Source organism: Adiantum capillus-veneris, chromosome 4 (assembly GCF_014529385.1).
Source record: "Adiantum capillus-veneris isolate H3 chromosome 4, ASM1452938v2, whole genome shotgun sequence".
Taxonomy (NCBI): Eukaryota; Viridiplantae; Streptophyta; class Polypodiopsida; order Polypodiales; family Pteridaceae; genus Adiantum; species Adiantum capillus-veneris.
This window is the reverse complement of record NC_140934.1, coordinates 23876542-23901917: the sequence shown is the minus strand read 5'-3', so window position 1 is coordinate 23901917 and position 25376 is coordinate 23876542. Positions and strand designations below refer to the sequence as shown.

At 44.7% G+C, this 25376-nt stretch overlaps 1 protein-coding gene across 4 annotated transcripts in view; it reads right to left on the bottom strand.

Moving 5' to 3' along the window:
* Window positions 1-5289: 5289 nt before the first annotated feature.
* The window catches only part of LOC147458868 (Acyl-CoA N-acyltransferases (NAT) superfamily protein), a 70764-nt gene continuing 50677 nt past the window's right edge, over window positions 5290-25376 (bottom strand). For 2 of the 4 annotated variants that reach the window (XM_086510286.1, XM_086510287.1), the window contains one exon: window positions 5290-5900. In XM_086510286.1, the coding sequence (XP_086366412.1) occupies window positions 5820-5900 (81 nt within the window). In that variant the 3' untranslated portion in view covers window positions 5290-5819. Of the gene's footprint in view, window positions 5901-6260; window positions 6610-7239; window positions 7508-25376 lie in introns of all 4 variants that reach the window. The other 2 variants (XR_015187804.1, XR_015187805.1) reach the window with 2 other exon arrangements.

Genomic DNA, 25376 nt, shown 5'->3' with positions numbered 1-25376 from the left:
CTTTGTGAAAACAACCCATGCGTGGTCTTGTTTCGCCAATGCAACCACAAACTTGGTGCACTGGGCCTCTACATGGGTACTGGAGTTAAGAATCCCGAGACTACCTTGCTCTACACGTCTTGCAACATCCTCCCATTTCGCCCACTGCCAGGACGTCGAGTCTTTACTGTTGTTCTTTTCATCGGTTTTAAGAACTATTTCTAGTTACATTTGGCTAGCTTAAGCAACAAACCATTGAAGGCCATATAGGGGAGCATGAATGCATTGATCACTTTTACTCTGCTTGAAAAAGGGAGGAAGAGATACTCCCATCTCTGCATCTTGCTCTTTTCTCCATGACGCAAAGAAGTCTTTGCTTGTGAATTATGTCCACCCCAAGGGGTCCCAAGTGCTGAAAGATCTTCCCTTTTAAAATTACCTCCCCGGTCCACAACGACGGATCGAACGAGTCATTCTTGGAGAGAGAGATCAATCTAGATTTTTCAGTACTACACTTTGACCTGGCATATATTTTTACAATTTCCAAGGCCTTCCTGATTACTTGTGGGCATGCTTTGAGGAAAAGCAGGGAGTCATCCGCAAATAGATTTTCGAGAAGTTGGTCATTGTTCGGTAGAGAAAGCCCTTGAATCTCCTCTCTTGCAGCACCATCTTCAAGTAATGTTACCAGAGGGTGGGATCCCAAAGCGAACATTAAAGGGGCTGGTGGAAGCCGTGTTTGATTGATCTTCTGACTTCGAATGCTCCAACTATTCTCTCATTGAACAAGAGTTCAGAATGGCTACCAGCACCAAGCGTGCTTATCAGCCGAGACATCCGTAGCCCAAAATCTAGTGATTTCATGGCATCTTCAATGAATGACCATGTGATCCTTCCATAGGCTTTATCCATATCTAAGTGCAACAAGATACTTTCTTGCTTAGTGAAAGCAGCATATTCTATGCCAACCATTGACCTTTTCTTGATAAATCCATGCTGGTGGGGAGTAATAACTTTGTCTAAGAGGTCGGAGAGCCTGAGGGCTATAGCTTTGCAATAATTTTATAAGCTAATGACATCATAGTTATGGGGCATCAATGTTTTAGTTGGGAGCAACAAACTTGTTTGGGGATAGGTTTGATGAGGCCCTTCTTAACGCTGAGTCCATGACTCCATCAGCGAGATCTTGGTTAGCCACCATCCGCATGATTGGGGATTTAAGACCATCTCAATATTCTTTGAAAATCTTAGTAGTCAACCCGTCCCATCGAGGGGACTTCTCTTTGCCCAAGGCTAGCATCACACGAGAGCCCTCCTCCTCAGTGAACACCTTCTCCACAAGGCTGGCTTCTAAGTGGGAAATTGTTTTTTTTATGCTTCCAAGAAGAACAGATCTGGATTCATCCATCTTGGGGAAGCGAGCCTTGGGTCGGCCAATAATCTATTTTAAGTGTTCAAGCATCAATTGGTCCATTTCATGTGGTTTCTTAACATCATTACCTTTCCCATTTGTGCAATGAGCGAGTTGACAAGGCACCAATTTTTCTTGACTTTGAGGGCCCTAAAGAAGTGTGCATGATTGGCCTCATCCGGCTGGAGGTAAGTTTCTCTGGATAAGATTTTGGCCTTCCTTACCACCTCAAGTTGGTGATCATTCAAGTTCGCTTTAGCTTCGATCCATCTTTTATGCTCAACTTTCGAGGCAGTCCCTTCTTGTTTTTTGGAGGTTAATAGATTTACTTCGTCTATATCTCACACAGTCTTAGCCATTTGGATCTTTGGATCCAACTAGCATGTTTGATGTAAGGATTCTCTCCTTTCTCTTCTCCAACATATTAAAGTCTCCTACCAGGAGCCATTCCCCTTCAACCTGGATGTGTTCCCATAGCTTTGGTTTTTCCTTCCCAGTACAAGGTCCATACATGTGGATGATGGTGATATGCTGATCTGCCCACTTTATCCTAACTCCTAGAGCTCTCCTAGAGGGATGATTTACCACCACCTTTGGCTATAGATCCTTGTTTGCAATAGAGAGGACACCAGTGAACCCATCGTTACCTTCCGCGTAGAAAACAAGCTTCTTCCCTATAGCTTGTCTACACAGGGAAGAAAATACCTGCAAACACAAGCAAAGAAATCACTACACTCCTTGAGTCCGCTATATGTACTGAATTGCTAAATGTATGCAACAATGTGTATCCTAAGTTAAAAAAATTCGAACCGTAATCTAGCTATAAAAAATGATAATTTCTAAATTTGAATGTCATATGTCATAATCGTACGGCCTTGTCAATAAAGTGTATGTGATTTGCAACGATGGATGCATGTGTGTGTGTGTGTGTGTGTGTGTGTGTGTGTGTGTGTGTGTGTGTGTGTGTGTGTGTGTGTGTGTGTGTGTGTGTGTGTGTGTGTGTGTGTGTGTGTGTGTGTGTGTGTGTGAGAGAGAGAGAGAGAGAGAGAGAGAGAGAGAGAGAGAGAGAGCGCATTATCATCCTCGAAGGAGAAATATAACATATGGAAGCAACGAAAGAGAGGAAGGGGATAAAAATCTAGCAAGAGAGCACCTAGATGGCACACCCTCTACAAGTTGATTATCTATCCACCTCATAGGCTCATTAGAATTTTTTCACGTCACACATACACATCATTAAATTCACATTGGTTTTTCTTGGTTGGCTTAAAACATCACAATCCTAGGTAGAGTGGTTGTTCACATAAGGTACATCCAACACTTTTAGGTTCGGAACACATTTGGATAGAGGCAATCGAAATCCTTACTCCAAAGCTCACAATATGACTTATAGTTACTTAATGTGAACCTATTTGAATATAGGAAGATGAACTCCCTACTTTAAAACAAGCAATTTTTCCTTAGAAATAAAAGCTACTTACTAAGAGCTTATTTAAATATGGCTTTCTTAAGTGACGTAGAGTTTTCTAAGTACACTTTTGTATTGCAAGGAGATCAAGAAAATCATAGTCAAAATCCATAACATCATGAGGAGGGGTCTGCAGCTCCGTTTTTGCTTAGTCAATGTGAAGGCTTGAGAGCGATGAGAGAGTATTGGGCTGCCCGAAAAAAAAAAAAAAAAAAAAAAGCATCAGGAGAATTTAGTGTATGATGGTTAATCCAATGTGCATTGACGACAGGCTGAAGAGCAAAGAGCTGGGTTTAGGCAAGCCAAGGACATGGACATGGACATGGATATACAAAAATAGATATATAAGGAGCTCCTACAACCCCCTAAACAGTGACCCCGATCAAACAATGAGCTCTCTCTACAGCGATGATGCTCTTGAGCACACATAATGAAGGACTTACACGTGATGTAGCAAAAGCTTTGGGAGTACACATACAAAATTTGCTTCCAACCACGCGATTGCAGTTGAAAGATGAAGGACTTACACGTGTAAATGTAGCAAAAGCTTTGGAAGTACACGTACAAAATTTGCTTTCTGCCAAATCGCGATTGCAGTTGAAAGATGGAATTTTTGCCTTTAGAGACATGCCAAAGACCATCACTTAAAACCAAAGACCTAGTTTTTACGGTTTTGGAGTGTAGAACTGGGCAACTAGCACATCTTATTCACTTTCCTGATGAGCCTAAGGTGCTTATCAGCTACTTCTTGCTTGTTTGTCTTATACTAGCAATGATAAGCATTGTTAAGGGACTCTTTGCAATAGCTACGTTCTTAGCTAGCAAAAGCCTTTTTTTTTTTTTTGGGTAAGCACTTTTGCTTGTAGAAAGTACTTTTGGGAAGGAAACACACACTATACAAGAAAGCACTTGTGTTTCAGATTTTCCTTTTCTTATGAAAGGCATTTTTAGGATTTCTATCATCTTAGATTTCCTTTACAAATACATTTAAGCTATAGAAGTTGTCTCATTGGAGTCAAAAGCACTTCTATGCTAAACAACTCAATTTTTCTCAAGAAAGGCCTCTCTCTCTCTCTCGGTGAAGCTTTTTCTACGAGGAAAGTGTTCTTTTGCTGCCATAAGCATATTTCAAACCACTAAAAAGTGCTTTTTAAATGTGGAAAGAACTTTTGGGGTTCCTTTTACTGTACATTCAGTTTGCATTAGCTCTTTTTGCTTGTAAAAATTGCTCTTTTGGAAGCAAAAATATTTTTTTGTGTGGAAAGCACTTAAGGATTACTTGTACGTATCGCACAAGTCACTTTGTGCCGGCACTTCCTTCTCATACAAAGTGGATTTTTGGTGGACGCAAACACTTTTTTGTGTTGGAAGCACCATTTATTCACTTTGTATTAGTATTTTCTGCTCATACAAAGTGCTTTGTTTAGAATGCATTACATTTTGTGTGGGAAGCACTTTCGAGGATTACTTGTACCGTACATTGATTTCATATTAGTTCCTTATGATGACACAAAGTGCTTTTCTAGAAGGCAAATAATTTTTTTAATGTGGAAAGCACCTTGATGATTACTTGTACATACTCAAAAGGACTTTCATAGATGCCCCAAAGTAGAATGAAGATGGGTTTGGCAATGCTATCACCGATCTTGTACTTCTGGATCATTGAAAATCATGCAAACACACTTGCACCCACAAATGAAAGCAAAGGCAAATTATAAAAGAAAGTTAAGACTTACAAAGATCACTTGAACATGAACTTCCAACACACCCTCTATAAGATGTGATGAGAGACAAAAGCGTATGTTCAAAGAGGGCTATTGATCCATATTTGCTATCAAATACATTCACACATTCTATTTTCATTCCTTCTTGAAGAGGCCACAACAAATCATCTGCCATTCTTTATTTAGCTATTCACCTCCTTATGACCTCATAGGCTGGACATACAAAAGCATGTAAGTTATTGGATTACTCTCACTTTTTAGAACAAAATTCACACATGTTTGAGAAGTAAATTCGCAACCCAAAGGGCTATCGGGACACGACAAGGAAAAGCTTCCTCTTTTCTGGGCTACACATTCTTTCAAGATGAGCATTGAATAGGTAATTATCCAGTAAGACGCCTCAAATAATTGTAAGAAGCATTCCAGCCATGACACCCGCCACAAAAAACACACCATGCATCCCCTCCACCCCAAATAAAGGCCAATGACAAACAAGAGAGGACATGCTTTCAAAGGAGCAATGACCGTCTGGCATTGGAAAGAAACTATTCACTTCAAACTTGGACTAGCTTATGCATCCTTTATATATAAAAGGGGCTCAATAGTTTGACCCATAGAAAATTAGTTCAAGCACGTGCATACACCTGTGAAAACCACACATGCACACCACTGTAAAAACTGCACCCACACCTACAAACAAAATAGTCTTACCAACAATAGCAATAAGTATCAATTTGGACCTAAGCCCTGAAATGTCATAATTTCTCCATCAACATCGAGAAAAAATATTCTTATTGACCACTTTCACAGTCCTTGTGGAGTTGAAAATGAGGCATTTGGAGACAGATGTAGGCACTGCCTTTCACACTTGTCCGTGGTGTGTGTGTGTGTGTGTGTGAGAGAGAGAGAGAGAGAGAGAGAGAGGGAGAGAGATATTACAATTGTAACTTAAAAATTTCAAGCATAGTCCGTTGTCCACGGGCTGAAAGTATCTCGGCACACACCCTCCCTTCTGCCGAAACGGAGTGTCAACAAAAGGCAGCTAGATCAAAGTACTAACAGTGCTGCTTATAAAGCACTAACATCTTCAAATCATGTTCACCCCCACAACCTTGCCCATTTTGAGCATATAGGTTCAGCTTTTGGTTTGAGGATGCTGAACAGAGAAGAGATTGAGCACTTCGCAGTTTTCGAATTCGTAGTTTTTAAAAAAATCAATGTGCTTCAAATGTAAGACCTAATCGAATAACTGTAATGCGCCTATTGAGCTTTTCAAAGCTTGGCTCAACTCCTCATCCACCAATATCTCAAGCGTCACCTGACAAAAATACAATGGATTTCAAGAGACAGTTAGCAGAAGCTGTCAATTGCTACAGAGTAAATGCAATCTAAGTGATGTTACGCTTCTCTTAAAATACCCCACAACTCATCTCTTTTATCGCCCCCCTTGCTCTGCATCTCCCTCCCTCTCTCTTGTGCTCACGCGCCCACCCTTGCATTCAATTTCCCTTCTAAGGTCTAGACTTTTTCTCACATCATTTTAATAAGTAGGGCAAGGGAACTCTTTAAGCAGGGCGATGGGCATGCACACACCCATTCACTCCACCTCAATCCCCCGCCCCCCCCCCCCCCCCCCCCCCCCCCAACACACACACACACTTTTATTCCAGCTCGCCACCTTAAAGGGACTTGGAAGCTGTAACTGGCTTGGCACTGACAAGGCGGTGATCTCACAGCAACACGCGAATAGAACAGAAAAGTTTGATACTTGAACTTGAAAACAAACAGTAGTCGCAACACACTGCGGCACACTTCCACTTTCAGATGCATCGACCTCAGTGTCTCTTCAGTACTTCTTTTGTATTAATGAATCACGAAGTTCAACTGCCGGAGAGTCACTCTGCGATCCACTACCAAACTGATCTGCCAATATTGACCCCTTGGCACACACTTGTATGGGCACCCAGCCTAAAAGCAGCAGATACAAAAAGCTGGGGGTGCTTCCAAAAGCAACTGCTAGTCAAAAACTGACACACCAAAATTGTAGCCGTGTCAATGACCCGTAAACCCATACATAATGTGCAGCAGAAGTGATTGATGGTGAATGCTCAAGATGAGTGCTTAGTGCGTATTCAAGGTTCCTTTTACTGAATGAGAGATGTGCAAAGACTAGAGAGAGATGAGAGAGTGATGCTGTGAATGAAGGTTGTGTGTGTGTGTGTGTGTGTGTGTGTGTGTGTGTGAGAGAGAGAGAGAGAGAGAGAGAGAGAGAGAGGACGTACTGGGTCCTGGTGCTGAGGGTACGGACTTATGTTGGTGAAGTGACCCCTAGGGTCACTTATGTAGGGAATTTAAGCTGGGTCCAACAGTGCCATATTAAACCCCACAACCTTGTAAAATTATGTTAAAATGTCACTCATTAATACGTTGATGAACTACTAATAAGAGGAGCTTCGTATGCAGTTATTACCTAGGCTTGGTACTCCGGTGCCTACACCTAGCAGACACTCGTTGTGCTGATGTGCAATTAGAGGGTATGCAGCTACTCTATAGTGCTTGGACATGCACGTCCTGCGCACAAGCACTTCCTAGGCTGTCTTGAACCCTAAAAATAGGAGTTACATCTTGTCCACATGCACATAGGGTTACATATGCACCTGACATCCCCCCGTTTTACTAGTACCGAGCTGCATCGCTTCCTTGTAGTCTGCCAACAACTCAAGAGTAATCCATAAAGAAGTCTTCGTCCACCGACACTGCTTCGTGTGTTTCGCAATCCTTGAACTTCAAAAAGTATTGTCGTGCTTGTTTCTTTGAGCATGTCGAAAACGATGCAGCAAATCTGCTCCAACTCCATGACTTTAGCTTCAGCTTCATCTACGATCTGGGGTTCGTCCTCTTTAGAAATGTCCTTTGGGGGATCTCCTTGAGAAAGTTTCAACCAAGAAACATGGAAAATGTTGTGCATTAACCAATAGTTAGGCAACCTCAATTCCATAAACACGTCATTTATCTTTTCAATTATTGGAAATGGTCCATACGTCCTAAAAGACAACTTTGGACAATTCTTTCCTACCTGGTTAAGACATTGCTTCATGATTCTAAGATACACCCAATCCTCTTCCTTGATAGTAACATCTTGACGATGCTTATTAGCTTTATATATATATATGGCAAATGGAGATTATAGATGATTTGGATAATAAAGGTAAGTCATTTGACCCTCTTTTGCGGTGTTTTACGTCTTCGTCGCGTCATTTAAAAGCTTTTGTGATTAAATTCGTAAGTAATTAATTAATTCGGGTAGTACACATTGCTTCTTGTCCTCTAAATTGGTTCAAAAATTAAACATGGAATGAACTCAAGAGATTAAAAGACCTGTGGAATTAGCCAATGGTAATAAAAGTTTCACAACAAGGCTAATTGAAAAATTTCCTTCTTTGAATGGTCAAAATCAAAAAGGTAATTTTTATGTCATAGACATTGGTGTGCATGATGTAATTTTTTTAAACTAAAAATCACGTTCCGATTGACTGTGAAGAAAGAAAAATCTCTTTTGCATCTTCTGTTGGGGGAACGAAGTCACCATTTTCTCTCTAAGATAACTGACATGTTGACAGTATTCTGTGGAATGACTTTACGAAAAGATGTATATTGAAATGGGAATTCCTAAAAAGAACTTGTTACATGTGCTCTCTCGTGTGCGTATATTTAAGCATGTGTCAAAAAACATGAAATGATTGCAGCATTTTATCTATTTCACTTGACGGGTGATGTGAATATGATAGTGACAAGATTTAGTAGATCGAGATATCAAGAGAAGGTCTGGATGTGATTGCTTTATAAGTTACAATGATCATGATTCATAACTAATATCTCGACGAGGATATTGATATGAATGTGAAGCGACTATTCAATGACTCGTATCATAGTGTAAGTGCTAGATGTGTGCAGTTTGGTGCATGTTTGCATAGAGTCAATCTCTATTGAGCGACTTTCTGTCCTTTGTCTGTGCTTTCAAGGGCGGAGTATGTCACAAATGTGATGGCGTGGCAAGCTCGACATTAAAGAACATGGCCTATAACAACCAAACTGACCCTAAATGATGAGAAAGCCAATTTTTGCAAAAAGTCACGTGGCAACAATTCCCGCATTTCCGCCAGAAATCGCACCGTGAATAAAAAAAAAATCACTCTATTAATGAGTAGCATGTTCTTGCGTAACTCATTGAAAATTGCAGTCAAGTGATCCATGTGCTCGTCTTTAGACTTAGTAGACAATCATGTCATCAAAGAATGTACCCACGAAATTTCTAGGTGGTCTAAATATTATGTCCATCATCCTTATCCTGTGACTTCTTTTGTGGGCATTCATTTGCAAAATGTCCCTCCTCTTCAGAAATGTAGCATCTCTTGGCCTCTCTTGGAGCTTTTCTTTCTCCAAAAGATTTGCTAGAAAAATGTCTTTTCTATCCTTGTCCTTGCCTAGAAGAAGATTTAGACTGCTTCTTGGACGTGTCAGTTTCATCAGTGGAGGGTTTCTTTGTGGGAGGCACAGAAGGCTTTGCTGTAGCATTGCCCTTGGCTGAAAAATGTTTGCCTTGGGACCCTCTCTTGTTGCTATTAAATCCATCGAAATCTCCGTTCGATAGATTGCTGGCCACTCTCGCAATCTCAATCAACTGCGCCATATTCATGACAGTAGTCTTTGTGCAATAGTCCCTGATTTTCTTGGGCAGTCCATAACAGTACTTTTCAATCTGTTCTGACAATGGCACAAACCTATAGGAGGTTACTGGCCTCAAAAGTGCCCTCAAACAAGTGGTGCTCGAGGATTGTTCATTCCAGCACTCACATCACCTGTTTTACCTGTCATATCTGCATTTTGGGCATATGGCTACAAAAAACCAGCCATACCAAATTGTGTTCCAGACATTCGAAATTGACCATGGCACCCTGAAAACCTGGTTGGATACCTATGTTCCCATACATAGGGTAACCCATGTCTGTTTGCATTGTCACAAACGCATTCTTTGGCATATAACCTGTGGAAGGTTCAGCCAGAGCTTGAAACATTGAACCACCTCCAAAATAACCAGTATATGAAATAGGTAACGGAAGGGTCTGACGCATAGCCTGCTCATTGGTCCCTTGACCATTCACGAACGGTTCTTGTCCAGGTAACGTAAACTGCTTGGGATCAATGGACACCACTGGTTGCTCAATCACATGGGCTTTCCCTAGAGCATCACGAGTCCTCTGTGCATTGGAATTCTCCTTTTCCTGCAACGGGTCAGTCATGCCCTGTCTGAGCCTAAAAACCCTGTGTCGGAGCATGTAAGAACTCCTGCATCCTTGGGTTGTTAGCCAACTGCTGAAACATTTCCATGCAACTACGCAGTTGAGCTCTGAACAACTTGTCCTCTTCTTGAAGAGTTGAAGGAACTTTCTCTGTGCCATGTGACTAAGATCCCTCTTCAAGTACTTGATCTCTCTTCTCTACCATAATGACAAGCTCTGTGTTGCTTTCACCACCAACAATCCACGCTGCACTTTTTGAAGAAAAAGTGGCTATCCCGTCGATGGAACCATATAATTGGCATGTACAACGCAGAGGAGGGTACTAATTCAATTACCTGTTAACTTTACACAAAGCATTGAGAAAACACATGCGTCCAGCGACTAGAATGTCACTGCGCACCGACACCCTGTAAACACCAAAGATTGGCGCCCTTTCGATATTGAGGGCTTGATGACAAGCCAATTTTAAGCTAAAAGTATGCCAAATGCGGCTTTAAAGGGCCAAAAGTTGTCTTGTTAATGCTAACAGTGAGTATGCTTGAAGTGCTCATAGCTTGGATTTTATTGATTAGAATTGCAGTACTTGAAGTGCTCTATAGGCTTGTCTTTGCGGCTCGTCAATTGAAGCTACGTATAGGAAGTTATGTCAGTTTGAAGTTTGAGTCAGTAGCAGATCCGTACCGGATTGGGCAGCTACTGATAAAGGGTAAAAGATGATATGAATGCATGTGCCTGAAGTGCTCATTTGAGGAGCGTGTTGATCTTTTTAGTTCATCAATCAGTCCTGATTGTCAAGATATGGCGAGTTTAAGTTTCACCCGGGGCCAATTCCGTACCAGTCTGGTCGGCTCGGTTGGTGTGCCATCTGGGAATTTTTGAGAGGCAACCAGGTGCTGGAAAAGGTAAAATAGGTGCTCGAGGAGTATCTTGTTTAGAATTTCATCTCTTGCAGAGCATTGATAACTGGTGCTTCGATTGAATTGTATTTCACGGCCAACTAATGAGAACAAGAATGATGTGCTTAGCAGTGCCTTGGACGATCAAGTTCGAGAAGCATTAAAATGATTGAGGAACATTGGTTGGGTAAATGCCTAGAGGAGCAATGCCTTAGCCAATTTGCATGCCAAATGTGGTGCCCTTCTGAATCAAAAGCCAAGAGGCCGCCTAACCCAAAGAAAAAGCAAACGGTCGCCCGCCCATGACCTAAAAAGGTATGGCCGCCCAATGTTAAGTGGGGGGGGGGGGGGGGGGGGGGGCAGCAATTAAAGTGGGAAAAAGAAGAAAGGGCGGCAGCCAGCGAGGGTGCAGGGGAGAGAGAGAAGCTTGCAAGGAGCAAGGCATCACTCGGATGTCATCGCCGAAGAAACGAATGACGCTCTGCAAGTCTTGGCACTCCAGTTCGGCCCCGTCATCGCCGGATTTCATGCAGGTCCATCCTGGCCATGCCATGTCAGCAAGGAGCGTTACCCGCACTAGGGGAAGCAAGACTTGGAGTTGCATGGGAAAGTGGGGAAAATTGGCACTCACAAAAAGGAAAGGAAAAAAGGTCACGCTCTCTCTCTTGAAGGAGATGGGAAGCCCTCTCTTAAGGCCATAAGCCTTGAGAACTCAAAAGCTAGGCTTTGATAGAAAACGCTCTCTCATGCCACACAAGTCAGGGCCCTCTCTCATGCACCAGGCGCCAGCATCCTTAAGCTCTCTCCATCCTCCTCATGCTTAAGCTTAGGGGCCTTCTTCTCTCCCGAAGGAAGCCATAAGCCTCGATCACCCGCTTTAATCCAAAGCTTCCATAGCCAACTTGATTCAAACCCTCATAAGCCTTCTCTAATCCTAAACTCGATAAGCCCATTTGAATCCTACGATAAGCTAAAATCCATAGCCAATCTAAGCCTCCATAGCCCACTCGAATTAAGCCTCCATAGTCATTCTCTCTAATCCTAAGCTTCCATAACCCAAACCGTAATCTCTTTCATAAGCCATAATTAACCAGTTTCCTGGGATCTCTCTCTCTCTCTCTCTCTCTCTCTCTCTCTCTCTCTCTCTCTCTCTCTCTCTCTCTCTCTCTCTCTCTCTAGCAGAGGAAGAATGAAGGAGAGGAATGTTGTCAAGGCAAGCTTGGCAGGCCAGTTAAGGCAAAGGGGAAGGCACCGTCATATTCAGTATTGTTATCATCGAATTGGACATTATCATCATCGAGTTTGATTTTCTTAATTATCACTTGAATTAAGACAGATTAAACCGATGTAAGGAGCATAAACTCCTCAATTAACATTTAATTTAAGCAGCGGTACTGTTAATTGTCCGCTTTGGGTAATCAAGCTTCAGAATCTTGTTCAAGCTCTCTGTTTTAAGCTTTGTCTACATTAATTGTGTCTGCTGCAACTCTCTTCCTCACACCTCTTACAGCCAGAGGCCCCGCGCCTTCCCGACGACACCTTACACAAATCCCCCGACATCGCATCCGTGACAGTGACAATGATAGTGAGAGGCGCATCAATCAATAGGAACCTCATGCCTTGACGCCAAAGATGCATATCTCTATCCCCGACGGGTGGTACAACTGAAGCCAAGGTAGACTAGGGCAAAATCTTCCAAGGTTCATTGTCCGGAAAAAGGTCTCAAACAATGAGCTTGATAAGAAGTGCTCTACTTTGTATCTTTGGATTAATGATGCCCAATCCACCCTCTAATCTAGGCGGCATGATAGTAGACCATCTGACCCATGCATTGGTTTCACCAGCTAAACCTCCTCAAAGGAAGCTCCGAACCAAGAGTCTAAGTTGTGACATCACTCCCACATGAAGCATCCAACACGAAGCAATGAACCATACCGAAGAAAGGAAGAATCGGTCCACCACGAGAGCTCTACCAATTAATGAAAAATGCTGAGAAAAACAATGGCAAATCTTCTTCCTCATACTCTGCAATACAGGAGCAAACTATTGCTGATGTTAGGCAAGGGGAACTAGAACCTAGGAGTCCACCACCCCACCACCCACTATATAGCATGGCCCCTGGCCCTTTGCCCTAGTTGGACTCCCTTTCCACACTGCCTAGCCCGGCCTTGCCCTTGTCTAGTCCGGCCTTGCCGGTGTCCTGACATTACTCCCCCCTTATAAAGAGTTTTCGTCCTCGAAAACAAAAGTGGGAAACTTCTTCTTAACAACACTAATATTTTCCCAAGTGGCACCTTTCTCAGGTCGGTCTTTCCACTTGATTAAGGCTTGTTGACGTACATGATGACGTGTACGTAACTCATGATAATCGAGAACACGTTCAGGTTCATGCGGTAAGGTAGGAGGTTCAATGAAATCAACCAAAATATGTTGGTCAATGACATTGTCGTCCCCATGTAACCGCTTACGTAAACGGCTTACATGAAACACCGGATGAATACGAGAATGTGCAAGTAGCAATAATTTGTAGACACGATCACCTACTCGCTTGAGTATTTTGAAAGGCCCACAATATCGAGGAGCTAATTTAGGTGTTGGCCCAGTTTTCAGACTTTCTGAATGTTCTAGCACACGTAAAAATACTCCCTCTCCTTCCTCAAAGGTAACTTGCCGACGTTTCTCATCAGCATACTTCTTATACCGATCATGTGCTTGTCGGACATTCTGACGAGTGAGTTTCAGCATATCCATGTGGTCTTGGAGAAAATCCTTAACCTGTTGGAGCTTTTCGGTTGCCAACCCCACCGTAACAGGTGATCTAGGTTGAAACCCATACATGAGCATGAAAGGACTAAATCCAGTTGTGACATGCGTAGCACTGTTGTAGGCAAACTCGAGAATAGGTGAGTATTCTTCCCAGTCTGACTGTTTTTTGCTGACGTATGCTCTTAGCATATCCTCTAGTACTTGGTTAACTCGTTCAGTCGGACCATCTGTTTCTAGATGATCGGCTGTACTGAGGTTCAGTTATGTACCCAATCGTTTAAACACAGCCCTCCAGAAGTGACTGTTAAACTTGGGATCACAGTCACTGACAATGTTACTTGGCAAACCATACAACTTGTATAGATTGTCCACAAATAACTTGGCTAGTTTTGGTGTCTTAACCGTTGATTTGGTTGGAATAAACTTACATAGTTTAGTCAACCGGTCTACGACCACCCATACCCAGTCATGACCTCGTACAGTGGTTGGTGAACCCACAATAAAGTCCATAGAAATGCTTTCCCATTTTCCATTGGGAATCTCCAAAGGATGTAAGAGTTCTCCTGCTTTCAGGCGTTCTGCTTTGTTAACTTGACATTTTTGGCAATGCAAGACATAAGCTTGAACAAAGCCATGTATACCTAGCTAGTAAAACTGTTGTCGTACCAGAGCATAAGTTTTTCTAATACCCGGGTGCCCTGCACTTGGACTATCATGACATTCATAAAGAATTTGGCACCGAATGTCTGTGTCCATCGGTACACAAACTCTCTCCTTATGGAGTAGGTACCCATTGTCGATGGTGAAATGCTTCCATCGTTGTAGTTCATCACTCGAGAGAGGAGAACTAGGTGTGGAGGTTAACGTTACACTACCATCATTGGAGTGAGAAGGATCCCTCATTTGAACGCTCCACACTTTCGAGTATGCTTCATCATGCTCATATTTGCCTTTGAGAGAATCCAAAAATTCACTACGAAGTTCCGTGAACAAAGAGAACTGATCTCTGGCATACGACTTAGAGTGTCAGCCACCACATTGTATCGACCTTTATGATACCTTAGCTTGGCGTCATATTCCTGAAGAATCTCGACCCACCTGACTTTCCGACCCTTCAAATCCGTTTGTTGTGTAAACCATTTAATGCTTTCATGGTCAAACACAATCTCAAACTTAGCACCATACAGATAATGCCGCCATGTTTTTAAGGCAGACACTATTGCATAGAGTTCGCGCTCATAAGCACAGTAGTTCTGTTGAGCTGCATCAAGCTTCTTGCTTTCAAATGCAATTGGCCGTCCGTCTTGTAACAAGACTGCTCCAATAGCACGGTCACTAGCATCTGTTTCCAAAACGAATGGTTTCAAAGGATCTACAATAGCTAGTATGGGGACTGTAGCTAATGCATCCTTGAGCGTATCGAAACTATGCTGTTGAGCGGGTCCCCACTGAAAAGCTTTGCCTTTGCCTTTCAATTGATCCATCATGGGAACAACAATATTAGCATAGTTTTTAACAAACCTCGATAAAAACCTGCAAATCCCCAAAAAATATGTAACTCTTCCAGATTCTTAGGAGAAGGCTATTTCCGGATGGTATCCACTTTGGATTGATCCATATATAGCCCATTAGTTGAAATAACAAGCTCTAGATAGTGAATTTCTTCTTTCAGAAAATCACACTTAGATTCCTTGGCATATAATTTGTTTGTTCGTAACAACTCGAACACCTGCCTGAGATGTTGTAAGTATTCTTCTTCGGAAGCACTGTAGACTAGAATGTCATCGAGGAAAACGATGACAAATTTGCCCAAGTACGGCTTCAAGACACTATCCATAAATGTCATGAATGTTGCGGGTGCATTGATTAACCCTAAGGGCATTACCAAAAACTCGTAGTGTCCAAACCTTGTTCGGAATGCAGTTTTGGGTATATCAGCAAGTCGAATACGAACTTGGTGATAACCTGACCGCAAGTCTATTTTCGTAAAATGCGAGCATGAGTGAGTTTATTGAACAACTCATCCACTCGTGGCAATGGGTACTTGTTCTTAACCGTAACCGCATTTAAGCCACGGTAGTCTACGCACATGCGCATACTGCCGTCTTTTTTCTTCACTAATAGGATAGGAGAGGCCCATGGTGAAGAACTGGGTTGTATAAACCCTCTGCTGAGGTAGTCAGCAAGCTGACGTTCCACCTCATCAGCTTCAGAATAACTCATACGGTAGGGCGGTTTACTGACAGGTTTACAGCATGCAACCACATCGATGCTATGTTGCACCGATCGTGTCGACAGTAATCCTGGTGGCAAATCATTAGGAAAAACATCTTGAAATTCCCTTAATAATTTCTGTAACTCACTAGCAACGTTTGCTTGTTTGGAATTAGCCATTGGTGGAAGAGATGAGAGAGAAGCATGCGGCGTTGAGGAATGTTCAACAGATTCAATGTTAGAAAGAAAATGAGACAGTGAGTAACACAAGAAAACTTGATCTATTTCATTATCAGAAACGAGCTGCATAAACTCAACGGTACAAATCAATGGTGAAGAAGGTACATTCTTCTCTCCTAACAACAACACATGTGTGCCATGGGATTCAAACATCAAGCTGTTATGCTCATAGCTACGCTTCAGTGATGGTCCTAAGCTATGCAACCACTCCCTACCAAGGACCACATCTGCCCTTTCCATGTTCATAACCTGAAAATCCAAGCATGTAGAGTAACCTTGTACTTTCAACGGAACAGCTCGGCATTGAGTATCCCAGATTTCGGTATCATGTCCATTCATCATTGCTACCTTGTAGCGGTGGGTACTCAGAGTTTGAGGCAATTTGAGTTTTTTCACCAATCCATAATTGATGAAATTGTGAGTAGCACCGTCATCTACCAAGATGCGCACCTTGTGGCCTTGCAGAGATCCATGCATATGTACTGACTCATGTGGTCCAAAGGTTTGTTGCCACATGGAAGCTATGAGACAGCATTTATGTACCACCTCGGTGTGTATTACTTCCACTGTAGAGAATCGTGAGGAAGACTCAAGAGGTAGCAGTTGCACCGTGTGCACTGCTTTCTCCTTGCCATGAGCAAGATTTTCCCTTGGGACAATCCTTTTTGCCATGACCGCTTTCTTAACATTGAAAACATAATTTCTCTTTCTTAGCTTTATCAAACTCCTCAGGAGAGAGAGAACCTCTAGACCCCTTGGGGCAGGGTGTGTATCACCCCTTGTGGCAATAAAGTCCTAAGGCCAAAGGCCTTAGGCGTTTTTGAATGTGACATCAAATACTCACAGGCGCCATGGCTGCTGCACTAGCGCGCGAGGAGCAAGATGAAGCCATGGCGGTCGCTGCAGGGCGCAAGGGGCTTCGGCCTTGGGTCGAGTATTGCTCCCCCGCCCGGGCGCGATGCCTTAAAGCCCGCAAGGGTTGTGTTTGGTGCACGTCCCGCCTTGGCGGCTTCTCCTTGCAAGGGGAGTTGCCCACGGTTTTCGGCCTATCGTCCTCCTCACAGGAGGTGTGTTCCACCCTCCCTTGACCCCAACATGCAAAATCTCATGCAAGTTTGTGTGGCTCCCCTCCTCCACGGCTTTGCCTTTCCCAAAAAAAGAACCAAGCTCTTGATACCAATGTTAGACAAGGGGAACTAAAACCTAGGAGTCCAGCACCCAACCACCCACTATATAGCATGGCCCCTGGCCCTTTGCCCTAATTGGACTCCCTTTCCACACTGCCTAGCCCGGCCTTGCCCTTGTCTAGTCCGGCCTTGCCAGTGTCCTGACAGCTGAGAAGAAATATATACTCCAACTTGAAAAGCCAAATATCTACATGTCTACCTAGAATGCAACTAAGTGAAGCCCTAGGTGACCCCCAATGTAGGCGTATCATCACAGTGTCAAAGTCGACGATGCAGAAGCGTAGAGACCAAGGGGAGAAAGCAAGAGAGAGAGAGAGAGAGAGAGAGAGAGAGAGAGAGAGACTGTTGAACCTGTCACAAGGCTGTGGCAACCACTAACCTTAGTTGTTGGTTTCTTTCCCTTAATTTTTATTTGATTTTTGGGACCTTTTTGAAGTCACAAATGGCCGGACATTGTCTGGCCAATGTGAAACAACCGACGGCCGAGAATTTCACCCGCAATTGGGAAGGGCAAGTCGCCATGAGATGGTCGGGCCAATCGGCACTGAAATCAGTGCAGTAATAGGGTGTCTAGGCTCAGTACAAAGTCATTTAGGCTCCTCGCTACACTTTATAAGTCAGTGGGTACTAGGAATTAACTCAAAAGAGGCTAAGTGGACACTTGGTGGCTCTAGATGCATTTGCCAGAATCATCAACAAGAGGGAAGTTGGTAAGACTTTAGGCTCCTTGGCCACGATCTACAGGTTGGCTCCGTTCTTCAATGGCTTGACACGTCAGCAGTTTGTGACATTGCTTCACCCCTACATGCTTTGCAAAAGAAAGAGGTCACATTCAAGTGGACACAAAAAGAGATTTCAGCTTTTAATCTCTTAAAGAAAAAGATGACTTCAGATCTAGTAATTGTCTTACCAGATCTGAGGAAGTCATTTGTGGTCCAATGTGATGCGTCTAGCAATAGTATTGGGGCAGTGTTAATGCAAGATGGTCGGGTAGTAGCTTACGAGAGCAGAATCTTGCAAGGGCCAGAAAAGACGATGCAAATCTATGAGAAAGAGCTACTAGTCGTATTTCATGCGCTTTCTAGTTGGAAGCACCACCTGTTAGGTGCCAATTTTGTTGTCCAAACAGATCATCAGACCTTGCAATAGTTCTTGACGCAGTCAAAGTTATCTGAAAAGCACATGCGACGGGCAAACATTCTCTCTATGTTCCACTTTCAGATTTTGCATGTGGAGGGCAAGAAGAATGTTGTGACTGATGTGTCATCAAGAAAGCCATAAATGTCAGCTGTGTCAATTCCTTATCATCATGAGCTTGATGACATGAAGGAACAGTATGCTATTGATGAAGATTTTGCAAAGATCTTTGAGCAGTTGCAAGATGGGCAATGCCATAAGCACTACCTCCTCAAGGATGGTTTTATGATGATGCATGGCAGACTATGTGTCACTAGGCCATTGCAACATAAGGTTATGGTAGAAAGCCATGTCCCACCGTATGCAGGGCATCGTGGTATAGATGCAACAGTCAAAGCGATCGAGACATTCTTTTATTGGCCTACTATGAGGAGAGATGTGGATGTCTTTGTGTGTTGCTAATTGGACTATTTTCTTATTTTTAATGACTAATTTCTTTTTTAGGATATTTTATTATGTGCACTAAGAACTGTTAAAAGATTGTAGCTAAAGCAACTGCCATCAGGAACGGACAACTCTGATGTGTCATTTGATGGGTGACGGTAAACATCGCGAAGGAGTTTCCGTACGTTCGGTGGAAAGGGCCGGGTTACGAGTGCCCCTGATGCGTCACATGATGGGTGACGGGTGCATCAGTAAGGGGGCATCCCGTAGGCTAAGGAGGAAATCCGAACTGAGTAAGAAAATACGCGTAAGAACGCAACCACAAGAATAAAGATGGGTTCAATGAAGCTTTTTACGAAAAGCAAGAACAATCGCGGGAAGGCAGACGCTTTCCCGCGAGGAATCTATGTTTGCATTGCATTCGTGCATGTGGTTGCATCCAGGGACGCCTGGGAAGTGTTGTGAAATGCATTGGTTTTATCTTATAAGGTTTTATTGAGTTTTTGGGCAGGTTCAGACCAATTTTAAAATATGCCGGCCGCCCACTTAATAAGTGGGCAGCCACTTAGAAGATAAAGCAACAAAACCAACCAACGAATTCTCTCTCCCTATTTCGGGTAGAACAGCGCTATAAAAATTATAAAAAAACCCGGCCGCGATCTCTACGCGAGCAGCTATTCGTGCCGTGGCCAGGGAGCTATAAAAGCACCACATGCCCTCACTCAGAGGGGGGTACCAACGTCAGCAAGAGAAGACTCTGCTGCAAGAGATCGCGAGACTACGAAGCACGGAAGTCGCTTTTTCCCGCGCAAGAGCGACAGGTATCTATTGTGGATTCGCCATACGAATTGTTGTCGCGTGTTTGTGTGGTTTGTTTTGCAGGAATCTCCCGTCTTACGGGAAGTCCCTTACGGGAAAGTACGGCTTCGCGCCTAAGTCCCTTACGGGAAGGAACGGCCGTGTGCCCAAGCCCTTTACGAGAAAGCACGACCTACGGGTCTAAGATTACAGAACGGAGGGGTTTCCTCAGGTTCTCGTGCTTGTATAAGAATTCTCCCTGAATAAAAGAATACTCTTAACGGGGGGGGGGGGGGGGGGGGACCAGCCCATCTTCTGGTCCCCAATACTGTGTCGATCTTCTCCCTTCTCTCATGTTTGCAAAGTATTATAATTTTCAGATTTTCTAAGTGCTCGTGTACGCTCCCGTTTTGTGACATTGTGCGAGCATGCGTGATTTGCCAAAAGGTCAAGTTTGACAAGCAAAAGGCACCAGGATTATTACAGCCACTGCCTATTCTAGATAAGCCATGGGAAAGCATTGCTATGGATGGTCACAAGCTACGCAAATCACAGGATGGTCACAAGCTACGCATGTTGCCGAGAGACCACCATGTACAAGCCAGCTTCCAACTGCTGTAGCTCGATGTGCAACAGCCACTGGAACAGAGTGACTCGCCTCTGTTGTCTGAAGTCCCACAATATCTCCTAAAAAGCTGACAAGAACTCAATTGTGAAACCCTCCTCCTGCCAATGAGGTGTTGCAGCAGGACGAGCCTCTCTCCGTGTTGCGAGTATGTGACATCCCAGTCGAGCAGTGTACTGAAAGAAAGGGACACCTGGATGGTCGACTGAGGAGAAAGGGTCAGTCCAAAATCACTCTCCAGGATCCCACTGCAGTCGTGCCAGTGGACAGCACTCCCATGCCCACAGCCTCTAGTGGCCAGTCTGAAGAGCTGCAGGGTTGGGATCTATGACACAAGTCCTCCCAGAGATGCCCACAACTCGGATCCTCTGAAAACAGCACTCGGCCACCTGTGGGGCCTCTACTGAAACTCGGTGTAAGCGACCTTCACTCTATATCTCGAAAAACAGGGAGAGTACAGTCTTTGAGCAAGCTCGAACTGCGATGAGAACCTCCAGCCGCCTGAAGGCCCCATCCATCTGGGCGTTGCCGACTCGAGAGGTGTGAGCCACTCAACAAGTACTGCCTCTGTGATGTCCTGACACATGCTTTGCACCCCTCTCATGCCTTGTAGTTGGATGCTCTGAAGCTCCTCTGATAAGCCAAAAACTGTAGCCAATCACCTAAAGTGCGTGCTGGACCCTCTGCCATGGGACCCCAAGAAACATGAGGCCTAGTACCAACCAAGTGGCCTCTCTGAGTGCTAACCATGGGGTTCCAAACCAGGGGCTGTCTCAGGCGCTCCTCCGTGTAAGTAGGCTGATGCTGCTTTGGGCCTCTCCACAACTGCTCCTAGGAACAAAGCAGACTCACAGCGAAACGGTCCTTCAATCTCCTACTCATGTCAACTCTGCGCATCTCTGTGAAAATCTATCTGGTCGAAGGTAGCCAAGGGCCTCAAGCCTGAGGTACTCTAGCACTAAGCCGTTGCAGCAAAAACTCCTTCCAGGGCTCCTCCCCTGGAAGTAATCCTCTGACAACAAACTTCCCAAGAAGGGCTCTACTTTGTTGTGCTGGATCTATGATCCCCAACTCTCCCTGAGAACAAGGAAGAATGATGACCTGCCAGGCCACTTTGGCCTGGGCTATCTGAGTGTCACGCCCTGACCAAAGGAAGCTCCTGATCAACCTCTCTACCTGGTTGATGCAGGAACTCGAAAAGATCCAACAAGAAGTGATGTACCACATAGTATCCAGCAACACTCGATTGGCCAATACAACTCTGTCTGCCAGAGAAAGTCGTGCCCATCCTACGTAGAGTGCCCTCCAAAGTGTCCCAGTCAACTCTATCGTAGGCCTCCTCAAAATCAAGAAGTATCACCAGATCCTCACCACGGAGGCGAGCTAGGGCAGATGCCTCCCAAAGAGTGAAGATGTTGTCAAGGATACTCCTTGACAAAACCTGTATGTGTCCCATGTATGATGCTCTCTAGCAGTGGCTGAATCCTCAAACTCAGAGCCTTGGAGAATTTTGTAGGCTAAGTTGAGGATGGTGATGGGCCGCCACTGTCGAATCTCATCCAAGGAGCCACCCTCCTTGGGAATGAGGTAAATCAGGCCCTCACTCATGCTGTCAGGCATCTCTCCTGTGTGTAGGATGTACTAAAAAACGCTGCAGAGATCTGAGTCAAGCAAGTCCCAGTACTCTAAGAAGAAGTAGTACTCTTAAGAAGAAGTTGGGAGTCAAACCATCCTCACCTGGACAGCTACCCCTGGGGACGTGCTCTGAGAGCCGCCTGGAGCTCCTCTAACTGAATAGGCAGCTCAAGCCTCTAGCGCATCTCCTCAGTCACAAGACAAGACATTTGTGCCCACACCTGTTCTCTACATGCATCCTGGCGCTCTGACTGAGGCTCTGCTGACAGTAGGTCACGGTAAAAGTCGGTGGCAACTAGACGCATGTCCTCTGGCTTTGAAGCAGCTGACCCGTCATGCCTCCTCAGCTGGCTGACCCTGACATGCGCATGTCGGGGCCCCACTGTCTCAAAGAAAGCCCATGTCACTCTGTCACCCACCTAGGTCCACTGAGATACCTATCAATGAAAAGCAAACTCCTGGCGCCTCTCCTCTGTTCTGGCAAGCTCCTGGCAAGCCTATTGCAACTGCTCCTCCAACCAAGGACTGTCTCAATGCTGCTTCTACATCCTCTGCAAGGAAGCAACGCCTGTCGGAGACACTGCTGCTCCTCTCTCGCTGCAGCCAGGCGAGCCGTAGACTCCTGGAGAAATAGTGGACTAAGCTGAACAAGTCCAGAGGCCACTCTGTCAGCAGGAGTCCTACAAGTCTAAGCCCTCTCTCCAAAGGGCCACCACTCGCTCTCTGAGTGCAAAGTCCAGCAAGACCCTCTCAGGGAAGCATCGTGCTCCCCCTCCTCTCTCTATCTATCACTGTGAGGATCACTGGTGCATGGTCCGAAAAAGAAGTCCCAGCCAGAATGCAAACTGACCCACCCAAGTCACAGAAATGGTTACTAGTGAAGAAGCGATCTATCCAAGACAGATTCACTCCTCCCGCTCTGTAGTCCGAACGAGAGAAGGCCAGGCTTTCTGGAGGCCTCATAAAGCTAGAATGCTGCCACACATCTAAAACCCGCAGTCATACATAACCTCTCCCAAGCTGCCAACTCAACACCATGCACAGTAGTATAGCTACTACCTCCAATCCTGTCAGAGGGGTCCTCCAACATGTTAAAGTCACCCCCAATGCACCATTGCTCTGCATGCGACAGAGACTCTACAATATGGGACCAAAACTCTGCACGTGCACTCGCCACATTGGGGACGTAGATGTTCACGAAGTCCATGAGCCAACCCTGAACCTGCATAGTAATCCACTGAGCCCTACTTGGCACAATAATCCCCCTACCCACAATGGCCTGCTGCAAAGAATCCACTATAGTCATACATACCCCACCCTGGATGCCTTCGGGCGGCGGGTCCAAATGCAACGGATTAAAACGTCTCATAGCGACCACACAAAATCTGACCACACCATCTAATGCGACTCTCACAAAGATGATGCTCCTGTAGCATAAGAATGTCAAATCTCACCACCCACAAGGCATCTCTGAAGATCCTGACGCAGCCGACCCCGCTAACACTGAAACTGGGGCCCTCCTAATCCCTACACATTCCATGAGATGATCCTCATGGAGTCAGTGGGAGAAAATAGCTGCTGCCACAGCAACCAACCTCGCTATCTTTGAGGCCGGTTTGGATGGGGAGTAATCTGCATCCGAACAACCTCTAGACAAGTGCGAAAGAAGTGATTGTCCCGCCCAGGCCCAAGCCGAGCGTGCAGCCCGAAGGGCTACATCATCTGTCCAAGAATCCTCATGTACAAATACATAACAAGGAGGGCTCTGAGTGTCAGCAAACAAATGCGCCACAATGTGCCTGCAACGTACTGCATCCGGAGGGCGTCACGATGAACTTGGCCAGAGCTGCACCAGATATGTCACCCCTAAGTCCCCTGTGTGGTATGACACATTCAAAAATTCATTCGGATCTCAGACCATGATTAATCAGCAACATATTTTGTCACAAACTGGTGACGTGGTTGCCCAACACACAAACACACTCCCCCGTGGCAATGGACCCCTGAAAAATGCAGGGTATGTTGACGTGGCACTGCCGTACAGAACATCCGGAAATTACGGCGCAGTTTGCGGACCAGCCACGTGGCAGTGTACCAACGTTTGCGGCAGCAACTGTACGGAAAAAAGCAAGGCAGCTCTGCGGCAGATTTGGCCCAGCTTTTGGCTAGGCAAAGTTGCTTTGCTTTTCTACGCGAGAGAGAGAGAGAGAGAGAGAGAGAGAGAGAGAGAGAGAGAGAGAGAGAGAGAGAGAGAGAGAGAGAGAGAGAGGGCTTTTATTTTAAAGCCTTACTATATTCTTTTTAACTAAGCCTTGTGAGAGAAAAGATTGAACATGCTTTATTTTTTACAGAGCTTTTGATTTTGAAGCTTTTGGGGCTCTGCTTTTAGCATCCCTTGTAACCTTAAAATAAGTGGGAAGCCTAGAGCATCTGGACGCAGAGTCTGAGGGCGAGAGACTCCCACTCGCTTGTACTTTTGCAACAGATTAATACAAAAAGAAATACCGAAAGGGGCGCCAGTCTTTGGGGCCAATATCTCTAGGCACGGAACTCTGTCGGGCCAGTGTCAAATCAATTGTGAACTATGAACTGTTTTGAAGTAAACTCTTGTGGTGTCGCGGTAGAATCTCGACTTGGAGTGTCCAAATATGTTACAGTGGTATCAGAGCACGGCCGATTTCTCTTCTACGGGAAATCACAGTGGTATCAGAGCACGGCCGATTTCTCTTCTACGGGAAATCCGATCCTTTTTACGCGGCACTTATGGCTTCAGACAAAGATTAGTCGACTTCCTCTGCATCCGGAGATGCGGAAAGAGATCACACCGAAGATTCACACGAGCAATACGGCCCACCTCGGCCTACTCAGGCGGAGATCGAAGAGATGGAGCGCCGACAATTGATCGGCGATGCAACAAAGATGATGCTAAATTTTGCGAAGGATCCGAAATTTATGAGCCAGACCTCCTTCGACGAGGTGCATGCACAGTGGCGGCAGACCACAGAACCACCCCTCAAACCGGCATTGAAGAAACCTCCTACTCCAAGGATGTATACAAAGCAAGAATTAGAAGAGGTAGTTGATGCACAAATTGCTCAGCTTTTTGACATGCACAACAAAGCAGAAAAGCACGACAAAAAGCAGAAGAAAGGCGCTGACTTCCCGGGTTACTTGGGTCGTCAGTCTACATTTGCATCGGCAAGAAAGCAGAAGAACCGTGTTCGACTTGAAAGAGTACCGAGTTCTTCTTCTTCTTCTTCTTCTTCTTCTTCTTCTTCTTCGAGTTCTTCTAGCTCCTCTGACTCGAGTGAAGAAGACAGAAAAGGCAAAAAGCGAAGCAAAAAGCAAAGCTTCGAAAAGGGCAAGAAAAAGGCAAAGAAGCCGAAATCTCGCCCCGTGGTTGACAGTTCTACAGAGGACTCATCTTCGGATAGTTCGGACTCTGACGACAGCAGCTTCTACGCAAAGAAGAAGAATTTTTATAAAGCCAACCAGTATGACTTTCTGGAAGATAAAAGCAAAAAAGTCAGAGAGTTTAAGGAAGGTGGATAG